This window comes from Equus przewalskii, chromosome 22 (genome assembly GCF_037783145.1).
Source record: "Equus przewalskii isolate Varuska chromosome 22, EquPr2, whole genome shotgun sequence".
Taxonomy (NCBI): domain Eukaryota; kingdom Metazoa; phylum Chordata; class Mammalia; order Perissodactyla; family Equidae; genus Equus; species Equus przewalskii.
The window spans coordinates 33,005,729-33,020,933 of NC_091852.1; the positions used below are offsets into that span (position 1 = coordinate 33,005,729).

At 34.0% G+C, this 15,205-nt stretch overlaps 1 protein-coding gene across 14 annotated transcripts in view; it reads right to left on the reverse strand.

Annotated features, from left to right (window-relative positions):
• Positions 1-1,029: 1,029 nt before the first annotated feature.
• Positions 1,030-15,205, reverse strand: part of ZDHHC21 (zinc finger DHHC-type palmitoyltransferase 21) — a 73,173-nt gene continuing 58,997 nt past the window's right edge. For 7 of the 14 annotated variants that reach the window (XM_070590166.1, XM_070590169.1, XM_070590168.1 and 4 more), the window contains 2 exons: positions 9,040-9,083; positions 1,030-8,495 (listed from right to left, as the gene is read on the reverse strand). In XM_070590166.1, coding sequence (XP_070446267.1) covers positions 8,363-8,495; positions 9,040-9,083 — 177 coding nt within the window. In that variant the 3' untranslated portion in view covers positions 1,030-8,362. Of the gene's footprint in view, positions 8,708-9,039; positions 9,084-12,224; positions 12,537-15,205 lie in introns of those variants that run through there. The other 7 variants (XM_070590173.1, XM_070590172.1, XM_070590174.1 and 4 more) reach the window with 5 other exon arrangements.

The following is a 15,205-nucleotide window of genomic DNA, read 5'->3' on the forward strand; positions in this document are numbered from 1 at the left end:
TACACCTCTCCTTTGTGACTTCTTGCATGTACAAGTAAAGCATTAGTTGAGACTTAGGAAATGTGTCAATAAAAAGCTATCCAGATACTCTTAGACTCTAACTCCATAAGAACAAAGGCTTTAAGTAATTTAATCTCCCTAGATCGAAAACAATGCCTAGTTGTATACTTAAGCCTTCTGCATTCTATGTAAATTATTCCTCAAAGAAAAAATATTTCCATAAAACAGTGTCTGGCACAATAAATGTTAAATAAATTGGGTGACTGAATCTAATCATCTGGGTCATCTCTAAGACAAATGTGCCTAACTAGGAATATTATGTTTGGCAATTTCAACCCTAGTATGTATACCTAGTTCTTCTTGAATATGTAATGAATTCTGAGATTATGGCAGAACAATATCCTCAGGCTACTAAGTTTGAATAACCATCCAAATTGTATAAAACTGAAAAAAGTGGCCTATCACACTGGTAGTTCTGAAATCTAGAATTTGGGTTGGTTTTAATAAAGAAAGGTGGGGGAGAAAAACAGTCCTATGTTTTTAGAAAATATTTATTTAAAAATAAGATTTCTAAAAATACAGTACATAATACATTTCAAGAGAAGTAAAAATTCCAGAATTTAAATAAAAAACAATCTGCAAAGAAAAATAGAAAGCTAACATGATAAAACTAAACCACTAAAATAAATTAAAAAAAAATATTGTTCTTAAGGTAGATACATGGTTTATTTTCCATTTTAAGAACCAGTGTAGACTTTTCGCTTAAACAGGTATATCTTAGATACATGGCTCCCACTTGATATTTTCCTCCTGCCTCTTCTCATCTCTCTCAATTACTATTTTCTTTATTACCATTAGCATTAGAAATGTTAGTGAAGATTTTCTTTCAATGCTCTTAGGGGAACAGACAGGTGACACAGCAGACAACGCAGCAAAACAGCCCTCCGATTTAAACATACGCACTGAATGAAAGAATGCCTGACAAACTTAAAAGCAAAATCTTCATACGGCACTTGGAACACACCACTATTAAAATAAAAGTCTTTTATTTTAGGAATATAGTATTAGATACAATCTGAGGTTGACACAACATTTTGGGAGCCTCAAAATATCACAGATTTTGCCTATTCATTAAACTCACCAGTTGAACTTAAGACTAATTCCAGGGACACAGAGCTCATGCAAGCAGGGTCATGTGTGCTCAGGTCTCACCAACAGCCTGCCCTGTTCCCCGCATGTCAGACCTGCACGTGATCATCTGAGTGTCTCTGATTGTGGTGAAAATTCTTCCTAGGATATCACTGATTTGCTTTATTCTACCTATGCTAAAGTAGAAATTTCTTTTTAATGGTCATCTCTGGAGGACGGCAGAGAGTGGTGAACTCTCTACTACTGTATAACTTGAACAAACAGCTGCATTCAGCTATGTTAATTTAAATAATACATAAACAAGCCAGATACCCCAGAACCGATACTGTGGCAACAAAATCTGGGAAATATATTGTTGACAATTAGAGAGACATGTGTTGCTGCTGCTTCTCATTTTGCTTTCAAATTTTGCTTTGTACAATGACATGTACGTCTATATTTCTATATATCATTCAAACGATCCTAAGTCACATTTCATGTAAGTGTCAGACTTGATTCTTTTTTTCCATTCAGAATTCACTGCAAAACCATATACTGTATCTACATTCAAAGAGAGATTGATTTTAGTTGGTGATTGAAAAATAATGTAAAACATTCTCAAACGTGATTGTCTACCTTTCCAGTACATACAGATTGTATCTTCTGGCCAAAATTTTTAACCATTTCAGCTACAGTGTTAAGGACACTAGATGAGTGTTTTGAAAGTCTGTGGAAACAAATAGGGAATCAGAATAGGATACACAGCAGTATTACATTTGGACAATTACAAGTACTTCTAAAGGGTGCTTTTTCCCATTTTTTGTAAAATGAATCACTAAGCAGAATTAGTTTTTAACATAATCTAACTTTTTATGTAAAGAGTAACAACATCAAGACTTTTTTTTTGTAAAGTTCAGTTTTCTACTAGTAGTTTTGCTTAAATCAAAGTACATTTGCATTTCCTATTGGGCAAGTGTTTGTATATGTATATTTTAAAAGTGTTCTTTAATTTTATCTTTATTTGCAAAATAGACAAATGGCAATATCATTCTTTAATGCCACTAAGGATTACACACACACATTCACATACACAGACACAGAATTCTTCATTTGTAATCAGAATGGCCCTTAACTTTCATTTTAGCATTTTGTTTCAGCATTCATTAAAAGAGCCCAATAATCAATATAGTTCATTTATAGAAATAAAAGTAGAGTTCTTATTATTTCTTTTTCTTGCAGAAATAAAACCAAACAAAACAAATCTTGTGAAAAGAGCTTCAATTATCTTTTGTAACTTCAACCTATTAAAATACCTTTTAAAGTAGCCAATCTATGCTAACATACAAAATGAAAAACCACGCTAATCTGCCTAACTTAAAAAAAAATGCCCAAATGAGAGACATTTAAAACCAGTAAACTGAGGCAGCAGTGTGCAAAAACTACAATCCATTAAGCAAAATTATTCTTAGTAACATTAACTTCTACTTTATAAACACAAGGATGCGAGAAGGAAACTCTCAACCAAAAAGAAAATGAACTCTTTGGTACAGGAATTAAAAATATCACTCAGGGCTGAAGTGAGCAGCACCACAATGTTGTTGTTGTTGAGGTTGTAAAACACTGACTTCAGGCACCAGTAGGTTCAACTTCACCCCATGTGCATGGCAAGAACACAGAACTCTCACTAGGCAGACAGCTTTCCATTTAGTTAACAGCCTATGCAATTAAACCCTGTACTTCGTCAGAGGCAAGCAAAGCCACAAGAAGAAATACACCTTTCATTCTTGCTGTTTTGTCCACATCTTTGTTTATGTATAAAGCTATCAATACCAAAAAGACGAGCGTGTTGAACTGTGTAAGCACTACGTTACATGCTACAGGTATTCACAACACCAATAGATATGGAGACCCTCAAGGTAGCAAGAACTCCAAAACGGCCCAAATTTTAAAGTGAAAATCACCCTTTATAAACAAGTTGTTCATCTTTCCTCTGGTGACAGTTTACTATAATACTTAGTATCCTTTCTTTGCAATAGGAGACCTGGAAAAAAGGTCAGCTTTTTCAACCAAACTTTTGGCAACCTATTTATTTTTCCTCAGCATTAAATAGCTGCCTCGTTCACAATGTTCTTAACATTTCATGTTACCAAACACTACACAATTATATTTAAAATTTAAAATAATTTCTCAAAGGCATCTGACCAGCTGAAAAGAATGAGCAATATAAATTGCTTAGATAAAATAACTCAAACGAAATGCTTAGATGCATTAACAACTCTTACAGTAAAATGGTATCAACAAGAGATAAGCCTACATTGATTGTAGCAGGGGGTTTTCCAATGTCACAGAAACTATCAGCAACTACCCAGATGCTGAGACGCTGATTATCCATGTTCCATCTAGCCTTCTCTCCATCTTACTGTAAGTTCCTCTACTCTCTTCATCCAATTTTGGCTACTCACTACTCATTTGAACTTGTCCTCTATGGTGGACAAGGGAAAAGAACATGATAACAGTAAAAAATACAATGATAATGGAAAATACTGGCAATACCAATGACTTGAGAATTTTAAATACCATTGTTATCTCTGCTTCAAACTAGCACTAGCAGGCAATATTACAACATCCGAAAAACAGAAAAAAATGTAGTAAATTTTGTTGTTAAAAGTTGCACAATGATAATGAAAGGAGACGTCAGAGAAATTATCAATTTCCTGAAGTTAAACCATCATCGTCTCAAAGGCAGCAGAAATGCTAAATATTGACTGATATACAGAAGGACAACATTGGTTCAAAATACTCCAAGCAAGTTGGTTCTATTACTTTCTCACATTCTACTGTAGAATATTCTAGAATTCAATTGAGAATGGCTAAATTCAGAGCATAATGAAATTTGTGATTTATAGATAAATCCAGAGGATTCTTAGAATAGAAGGTAACAGACGTGGACATTAAATAATACACTCATTCATTGTTAATTATATGGTTACTAATACTAGCAAGTAGAACATACTAAATGCACAACTTACTAACTACTTTTGCCAATACTTATATTTTTGAAAGCAACAATAGTAGTGTTGAGTAAAAAATCTAATACTTCTCTCTATTAGTAAATTATTTAGTGTTTCTAACTGTAAACTTTACCAAATAAATTCTAGATATATCTATGTATATTAGAGGTCACGTCAAAAACTTGTTTAATGAAGCAGCAGTAGTTAAGTAAACTTGATCTGGGTAATCTACTCACACACGAGGCACAAGGGAAGCGGTCAGTGACTAGAGAAAGGTCCAGGGAGACCAGCAGCTCTGTTAGTATCAATGCCACTGTAACCAGGGCTGGACACACTGTGATTGTATAGCAACACACGTGAGAACACTAGAACTTCCCCACGACCTAACACATCGAAAACTGTGTGGACGTAATCGAAATGACTGCACATTTCCTGGTTGGAAGTGCTGTCCTAACTTAAGTCTTGATGATGAGCAGTCAGAATAAATACACCCTGTTGGGTGAAACACATCTTCAACTCATTACTTGCATGTGAGTGACTTGAAAAAGCCTGATGAAGAATAGTTACAACTGGCCACCATCCTTAGAGAAAAATACCTCTAAGCACTAGCAAAAATGCAGTGATGTTCATTCTGACGGAAGTGTTGACTTAGCTGTTAAACTGAACTTTATGCATGCTTATGTTCTCAACTTCGACTACTATTAAAAGTAAACTATGCTTTCTCCTGTTAAAAGAGATGAATACATTAACTGAAATTTTAAATATAGCTATCTCTTATGTTAACCACCAATATTTTTAATACAGCTCTTAAGCAAAATAGCATTTTTCTTATAATGGAACATCAGCTAACTTAATATTTTTAAATGATAAGTCTTGGTTTCAAAGTACCAAGAGCTCTTTAGCTGGATGCCTACTGTGTGCGGGATTTTGAATTCAATTTTTGCCTGCAGTCTTGAGCCCAAAAACATCTTTGTTTACAGAAAAGAATAATAACAAATATAATTGTTCAAGAGGCGTAGTTTATAATATCTAGGTAAAAATCTTTCATTCCAGAAGCCCAATTAATGACTTTGCTGATGTAACACATCCTTTAACATATATTTTGCTTAAAATGAAACGGAATGTTTGTAAGAAAATACTTCATCCAACATATAGATTACATCAGTAATCTCATTGTTCATTATTATTTTCTAATGCCTAACATCATTAGTTATTTGCCAGGTTATCCAGAATATAGAATAAACTGGCTACTAAAGCTACAGCTATAACTCTGAGTAGGAAAGTTTAAAAAGAATGAAGAAAAGTATAGAAAGAATTAGTAATCTCTTACTATTTTAATCCAATAGAATCAGTAAAAAAAAGTCATTCCAAAACTGAGATTTAAAAAACTAACTTTTTTTTAGCTATTCAGTAAAACACATTAGATATTTGCTTGCCATAGTAACTACAATAAATTTCTGTGTTTTGTAATAAATTGGTAATTTTAGGGTAATGGCTCTTCTAAATCTAAGGACTTAATTTGCCAAAATAAGGTTTAAAATAAAATTCATGAAATGGTTGACATTTTTTATCCTGATCTGATATAAATTTATAATTGATAGTAAAACATATAGTAAGAATATACATAAATGAAGCGAAGTAGTCATCATATTTGTATGAACCAGACGTTGACACCATAAACAGGAACACAGTTTCATAAAATCTTACATTTTTGTCCATTATTCTCCCTAAGTTTGCACCGCCGACATGTTCAGAATTTGGCTGCACAATTTCCTCGTGGGGCAGTTCAGTCTCTAGAGCCAGTGCAATTACATCACTTAGCCAAAAGAGGGCGCAGAGAGAACATCGGACTTTACGCACGCCCTAGGAAACTGCCAGGTGGGTTCTCTCAAGTCGTCTAACAAGAATTAGAAAACCCACAGTTAGGGGTGCTAACTTGGTAATACTGAAAGTTACAGCATAAGTATATATATACTTTAATATAGATTCTTATATAAATATATTGATATGTAGCATTTCTGCCATTCAAACAAAATAAATATATGCCTTGCCTATACTAGTTTGTATTCCAGTAACTTAGAGGAATCAGGACCAGGGAAGATAAAGAGAAAAGAGGGAAGAGTATGCACCCTAGAAGTGGTAAGTCTAAGGATAACAACAACAAAAGCCCTCAGAGCGGGAAAGGAACCCCCTCTGCTTCTTACTACTGAGGCCGAGGGTGGCTCTGAGGACCGCCCAGGTGCTTTGCAGGGTAGCTCCTGCTACTCTATGAAGTATAAATATGTCCAGAAAGCTCTTTAGGGCTCTTCACTTGGCTTTGCTGTTTCCTCAAGGTCCTCATTTCAAAGGAATGTATACAACATAAGGCATTCAACTGATATCTATCTACTTTATGTATACGTTGCTTCCTTATAACAGTTCTGTCACCAGGCCAAATTTGGTCAATACGTTAGCTTGCACAAAACCCAACCCATGTGCCTGACACAAACATACTAATTTTGTGGTTCATTAAGCTCTATAAATATATTTCTCATATTAAATTTACTATGCATCTTATCAGCACCAATAAAATATTTTCATCTGCCACTTCTAAGTGCTTAAATAATAAAGCATTGTAATCAGAACATGAAAGACATGGTACTGACATCTCTGAGATGAGCTTATTCTACTATTTTAGAGGATATTTACAATTTCTGAAAGAACTAACCATAGTATAAGTTAAGTGGCTGACAATGGCAATCTTCTGTTTCATGATTTGTCAGGTATGACTGCTTACCATCCAAACTAATTAAAAGGAAAATATCGATATGCTCGAAGAACAGCAGCCCTCTTCAAGGGAAAGACTGTGAGTACACATATTTTTTAAAAAGATATACGGATTTTGCAGTATTCTAATGGAAAAAAATTTAAAGGCTGAATTTCCTTCAAAGCATGCTATATGCCTTTTCACACAAATGTTCTATGATTTCCAAGAGACCATCATTATTAGCAATTTAAATTTGTATAAAGCTAATGATAAGTCCAAATCATTATATTTCTTATTTTAAGGTTATTTCCTAACATTAGCTACTAACAAAAGGTCTCTCAATCCAAATTATAGTTGGCCAATTAGAATTTAATTTCAATTTGGGTGACTACAGGTACACAAAAGTTACTGACTTTTACTATAAATAAAATTTCAATATTTGTTGGCCAATATCTATTATATATAAACCTTCAATGTGTAATTTTAGATCTACCAGTAGGTAAATAAAAAGCATATATATATTTTTCCAAAAGCACAATATTCCTCTTTATACTGTACATTAAATATTATCTAGTTATATTAGCATTTTAAAACATACACCTTCTAATATAACTGCACTGGAAAAGGTATCTGTGGAGTTATTGCAAATTCTCTAGCCTTTTGCTCATCAGAATCTCAGGGTAAGATAGGAATACATGCCCACTTGGTTAAAAATTTCTCCTTGGAGCAAATATTTTTAAAAAACTCAATAATTACAACAGTACAGGGAAAACAGATGGGAAAGGTAATGTGAAAAAACATTTTAATCCCTCCTTTAAAATAAGGTAGGTAGTTGGTGTTTTATTTTAGTGGTATTTTTATTTTATTTTTGGTGGACAGAATAAAACATTAGAAACCTACTGCTAAGAAAACATTGCCCTTTTGTTGCTGTTTTTGTTTTGTTGTTGTTCGATCCTATGCTGCATTTTAAAAAATCCTGCAGCACATATAAAAGGAAGTACTGTGTATTTTAAATTGTATTTGATAAAGAAAACTTACATATAAGGTGTATCAACTTTTGTAAAACCTGAAGAATTAATTTCAGATTTGGTTAATACTGCTTAAGAGTGAGAAATTTAAATAAACATCTGAAATTTCCCATAAATTAAAATCCATAACATCGTCAGTACTACAAGAAATTATGTACAATTATTTCATCCCAATCACTGCCTTGTGAGTTTAATAAGAAAAGCATTTAAAGAAATCCCTGTGGAAAGCTAATTTGAAAGTAAACATGCTTTAAAACTTAAATATAGACCTTGTATTAGTCCCACAACAGGATCAAGATCACTATTAAAATAAAGCCTGGGGCACATTATGATGCCTAAGATTGGTGGGTGGATTTTAATTGACTTGAAGACTGTCATAGTTCTATTATCAGAAAACCTGTAACGCATTTCCAGCATGGAGGACCCATCTGTGCCCACCATCCATCTGTTTAGACGTGATTGGCAAAGTGGTAGGGAACTCGCAGTGGTTGTCTCTGCCTGAAAGGAATAAACCACAGGATCTTCCAACGAGTGCCAAAAACTTCTGAGAAGGTCTGCTGCCATGGCTTTCGGGGCCTCGATCTACAGAAGACAGCATTATTAGTGAAAGACAGCACTCCCATGGTGCACTTCAGTCAGCTAAAACAATAAGGTTGGCTGGGGATCCGTTACTGGACTCTGATGAATTGCGTCCCAGCATCACAAATACAGCTTTTCTTTCATTATGGCATGCAGCTGAGTTCTAACTCTGGAGAGCAGATATTGTATCTGTGTCGTCAATCAACCTAGGGCAACTTTTGAAGCAGAGGAGAAGCTCGGGATTAACAGAATGTGTGTCAACAACACAGTAGCAAATCTCTTTGATGTACTTTCAGAACAAATAATTTAACTTACTTTAGTTAGACAAGGAGCAAGAACGATCAGTACTTATTTTGTTTGAAAACTATGATGGCAAGAAGACCCCTACTGTAAGACTGGGTATGCCTGTCTAGCTCAGGTCTTAGACAAGGCACCAAGAAAAAGCCATCATTATATTATCTTTCCACTACACACAGACATTTTTCAAATGGGGCTAGTTGTTTCTGTTTTTAAATAAGAACACTACAGACTTCACTTTTATACTTACATTTCTTCACAACAGTTTGACATCTTTTCAATAGACGTTGTATCCTATTAAAATTGAAAAAATTACACTCAGATGTAACAAAGTTATCAAGGCTTTATTCTCTATCTATTTTATGATGTTTTTAATCATATTCAGAGAATACTCTGAAGATTTAAACAGTTCATATATGGCTACTAAGAATTTTAAATTATCTACACACTTTGCTGAAATTCCCGTGGAAGCACAAAATCAACATCACATTGTGCAAAAAAAAAAATTTCTTCAATTACAAAACTTCATAAAAATTGTAGAAGTCTCACTTTATTAAAATATAACCTTTTACTACACTTGCTTTCTTGATAATTCTTTCAAAAGACTAGTGTCTATTTTTATTTCAACTGTCGGTGAATATGCATTAAAAATAAATAACAAAATGACAAATGAAAGGCACTAATGAACAGAAAAGAGCCAAGAACCAAGAGTGCTATTGGTTCTGGACTTCTGTAAACACACACAATTCACAAGGCAATCTACGCATCTGCCACACTACAACATCTATTTTTATGAAAAGTAAAGTTAACTGATGAGCATTCTTTGGTGACAACTATTCCCTTTTTCCAAGAGAAAAATCAGTCTCTTCAAAATAATACAATTTCTTAGTATGTGTTCTCTTTAAGGCTCTAACAAAAATATATAAGAAAAACAATTCAACAAAAAGAACATAGCTCCTAGACACACGGGTATAATTCATGTTAAGAGATGATGTATCTTTCAACTGAGAAACTGTGATAAGTATTGTCCAAATAATCAAAACACAAATTATACAACCTTATTTTAGAAATATATTGACATTTTAAATATAAAGTAGTACAAGAGAAAATATATTCTTTTAAATATAAAAAAAAGTTAGAGATGTTTTCCTCCCGTTATCCTTTAGGAGCTTGCTCATATACAGCAGGTGGACTGTGCTGTCATTAAGCAGTACTATTCACGCAAAATATCTGTGGCTGCAACTCCCATCCCAAGAACTACTTTGGTTGTAGAACTTTCTTCCAATGACACTAAGAAAAAGCTCCTTTACTTTAAAATACTCCTCATAAAAGTTACATGAATAGCTCATAATAGTAAATGCTCATGTATGAACAGCTGAAAACTACAGTTAGCCCACAAAAGGGAAAACAAGTCTATGTTTTAGATGACTAGTAACCAATAATAGCATTTCATTTCCAGATTTCCCAAGAATTTGTGACAAGATTAAAGATCAGCTATATATTCTATACTCATTAGTTTTCCTATCATGCTTTGAAATTCATGTTATCCAATGACAATTCTACTTATAATTAAACTTTCTTGGTTCTGTTGCATAATTTCTGTTGCATAATTTGTTGCAACATACTATTTTGCTTTGCGAAAACAGTCTGCAAACACATAAGAACATTGATTAGAGTCTTAGAGGGAAGTTGGGCCTGTGGTTCCACATCTGTTAAGAAAGTAACTGAAGTAATTTTAACGGTTTCTTAGAACTGATGAGTGATGAGTTGTTTCAAAACAATTAAGATAGCTTGTGCAAAAATACAAAGGGAAAGAGAACAGAAGTCAAGAAGTGCTATTAGGAAAGGTACATAAACGGCCTAAAATCACAATTGTGGGTAACTTAAAAATTGGAAACTACTTCAGGACAAGGAATGCAATTACAAGGTCAGACTACTGTAACTAGCCAATATTACATAAAATGCTTACTAGGCAGAAATTTACAACTTGATACAACTTGGAGGAATTTACTTGTGGAGACAAAAGAATCAACTTTAAAGACTTTGGATTTAGACTTCATATGGGAAGAGTTTTTATTTTCAAGTGCTTTTGAAATCTCTTCTAGAATCTGGTTCAAGAAATAAGTAGAATACTACCTATCAAGTTATTATAAACACATGGTTATTCTATCAAAGGATGTGATATTCACCGTGACTTTATGAACAGGATTTGTGAGGCTAGCCAAAAAAGGCTATTTTTTTCTCTCTAGAAATGGCAAATGTTTCTCTCTCTGAAACTCAGCTATCCAGAATACTGTTATAAGAAAAAAGTACAATTTGTATTTGAACAGCCAAACATGTTCCAAAGTTTTTCCACTGGCACTTACACAACATACTCAGACCAACACAAGTTATCACACCTTCACATTCATAAGCGCAATAGAAACAGCAAACTAGAAGAGGAGAGAGGTTACTACTGGCAGGAACATTGGAAACCATAAGTTATTTCCAAGTGCCAAATTAGGTTTAATGTACTTTTTGTTTTGTTTTATAAAGGAGGGAAATGTGGAATACTTCAGAAAACACGAACTAAAAATAATTAAAATAGATTTTGCTGCAGATAATTCCATTCAATATAAGACTCAATACCTTTAGTGACCATCAGAAAATGACAGTAAGATGATTGCTGTCTTCAAGGAGTATAAATATAATTGATAAATTCTTAAGTTATATGTAAACTTTGACTATCCAGAAAAATGTATTCTTCAAGGAATCATAAGAAACAAGCTTATTGTATGTTGTCTACAATCAGGATATCTTATTTCCAGAGAAATATTTATGTCTTGATTATGGTCTAATGATCAAAATACCTAAGACTTCCATCAGTCTGCATAACTAAGAGAGATATGCAAATGCTTTCCTATTTTAAAAACTGGAAGTTTTCTATTTTCTAAAAAAGGATAAACTAGAAAGAGCAAGACTTACAGAAATATAGGCCTTGTCTATTTTATCAAACAATACTTTATCTTCTTCTGATGGCTGATGTTGCCCTAAGAACTGATCTTTCAGATTCAGTCTAAGAAAATATGTTTGACTAAAAAATAAAGCTGTGCCCTAACTAATAAGAGTACACCCGGAATGGAAAAAAAAAGTTCCTAGAAGAAAGGAAGAAGGAAGTAGTTATTGCCTATTGAAAAAATCGGGAGATGAGCAAGGCCTGATGGTCCAGTGGTTAAAGTTTGGTGCTCTCACTGTTTCAGTAGCCAAGGTTCATTTCTCAGTGGCGGCACCACACCATCTGTCAGTTAGTTGCCATGCTGTGGTGGCGGCTCACGTAGAAGAACTAGAAGGACTTACAACTAGGATATACAACCATGCACTACAGCTTTGAGGATGAAAAAAAAAAAAATGGGAGGGGTGAGGGGCAAAGAGCAAGAATTTATCACCAGACATTACCTGGCTAACAGACTTGAGAATCTAGTCCTCTTAGAATAGATAGCTTGATGATACAATCCATCCAACTAACTCACCCTGCTTTGAGTTCATTCTCATCAAGCAACACTTTGCCACATATGTTCTTGTATGGGAGAAAGAGTGTGCTGTAGAGTCCTTTGGCGTAATTGAAAATTGTACATAAGCGAATAAACAGTCCATCTGGTTTATACGACTATCGCTTTTGAGTCTGGAAGTAAGAGTCATTGCCCCTGTGCCTGATTAACTCTGGAAACATTTTCAAACTGAAGCTTCTAGACCTGCCAACGTGAAGACCTGATGAAAGTAAGAACATTGTATCAGAAAGATTCCTTGAAGATAGTTCCATCTATCCTCAATGATAGCCTATACTCTTTATTCGTATTATAGGTCTTTCCATGCTTTTAACTCTGTTGCACATACCTAATTCAACAAGTGTTGATTTAATCTGGAGTTAAAAAGACTATTTAGGAAAGTTTTTCACAACCAGAGACTATATACCTGTTTTATCTATTACTAATTTCTACTAATTCTAAGATAGACTTTTGCTTGCCTTCCTAGCACCTCTGATCAACAGACAGACACCAGGTCATTTAGCTTTCTATCTTCCATAGCACCTAGTGGCATATATTGCTCAAAGAGGGCACCCAATATGTGTTTGCAGCACTAAACTAATTGAACATAGAACTATCATGATTCCTTATTTTTATTTATTTTGCAGTCCAAAGAGAGAAAATGTTCTGTTAATCTTAGTTTTTTCGCCTCCTTTGAAGCCAGAACTCACTATATATCCCTCATTTGAAATACGTTGTTCTTTAAGCATCCATCTCCAACAGCGGACCAGCTATATCTTTTATTAGAGATCTGAAGTTCACATAAACATTTAATCAATCATGGAACCAAAGAGAGAGGGCAGTAGATCTTACATTTACAGCCACTGAAAATCTCTTTCCAGAATAATTCCCATACTTTTCTAAATCAACCTACTTTCTGGCTGTATAAAATCTTAGAAAAGTTACTAAAACTCTCTATTTCAATTTTCAAATACTACTACTTAACCTCATAGGTCTTTGTAGGGATTAAATGACTTAATAAATGTTGGAGCCCTTAATAAGTCCTCAATAAAGGGCAGCCCTAGTTTTTACTGATATCGCCTACTGAACACTTTCTGAGAGGGACTGGAGATAGAATATCTCAGTTACATCAGAATGTAACTTTAAATAATCATATTTAAACAAAAAAGGAGTTTTTATAATGAAAGATAAAATGACAGAGACTATGGGAGACTACACAGATAAAATCCAGTGTCCACAAGGGGTTTATAATCTAGTTGAAAATACAAGTACTAAGGACATAAGCCATGATTCACTTTCTCATTTACCCATCTATCAAGAATGTACTAAGTATCTATTATGGTACAGCCCTTGGCATCAAGCAGCCTACAGTCTAGGGCAAGTAGTCAAGGATGCAAGAAATAACTACAGGAATATACAGACTATGCCAGGGAGGATAACTATACCCAATAACACGTGGCATAAATAAGCCTTACACTAAATATTTGAAACAGCTGAAAAATTATGTTTGCAATCAACACTTAGGGCAACTATTCTTACACTTTTAATACAAAATTACACTTTCAATAAGATTTTTGGTTATCAGTAGAGGTAAGATGGGCTAATGTGCCCCTTCGGCTGGGATTTGGGTGTAACTAATATATTGATAGAATGTGACAGAGAGAAGCACATGAATCATTGTGGAAAAAGATATACAAGTTAACCATAAATATAAGATTCACTGTGTTTTTCAATCCTATAATATTTTAAAGTCAGATTAAAAATTCTTGTAGATTCAGGGGCCGGCCCGGTGGTGCAGCAGTTAAATTCGCACGTTCCACTTTGGTGGCCCGGGGTTCACCGGTTCCGATCACGGGTGTGGACATACACACCACCTGTCAAGCCATGCTATGGCAGGAGTCCCACATATGAAGTAGAGGAAGATGGGCATGGATGTTAGCTCATGGCCAGTCTTTCTCAGCAAAAAAAGGAGGTTTGGTGACAGATGTTAGCTCAGGGCTAATCTTCCTCAAAAAGAAAAAAAATTTCATGTGGATTCAGAACATGAGATAAAAAAATGAATATCTTTGAAAAACATCAAGTAAAAGGTAAACTCATGTTTAGCTTCTGTCCAAAAAAAAGCATCTACTTAATTACTCGAGCAATTAGCAATGCTTTAAGAAAATTAAACTGTACTATTCCTACAGAAAAAAATTATAGAAATAGATTTAAATTGTTTTTAATTACTTTTAACCTTATCAGAAATACTTCCAAGGAGTTTATTATACTGAGCAAAGAGAGATGATGCAATACAAACACATTTTCACACAGGAACGAACACGTTTATGCGAAAGAGCAATCCAATTCTAAACATAATTTTGATGCTAACAAGCATTTTTAAAAAGTATGCTTTTATGTTACCATGCAATGTAACTTAGTAGGTATTTAAACTAATTCCTTGGCAAGAGGGAAGCCTAGTTTCTATAAAGTTCTCTATTGTATCAAAATTCAAAGAACTACTACAGCCAATACAAGATGACATTAGAAGCATATAATGTGACATTTTAAATTTTTATCAGTTTTCTACATTTTTAAAAGCTACTGAGAAGGTATCTTGTATAATAATTGGAAATACTGTATTAGAAATACATTTTGTTTTTATTAAACAAAAATATAATCCAGAAAGGAAAACAAAATGCTGTACAGAGCTCCCTTTACAGAAATGTGAGTGAGTTGGGTTTAGCATTATTACCAGTGATTTCCATATGTGCAATGCTGATTTGGAGTTATGTAAACCAAACATAATTTGTACAGAGATGGTACTGAATGCTGCTAATTCACCACTCTGATGCAGTGGGATACCTGGCAAAATTTAATTATAAGGATTAATAATCTCAGAACCACATTTCTGGG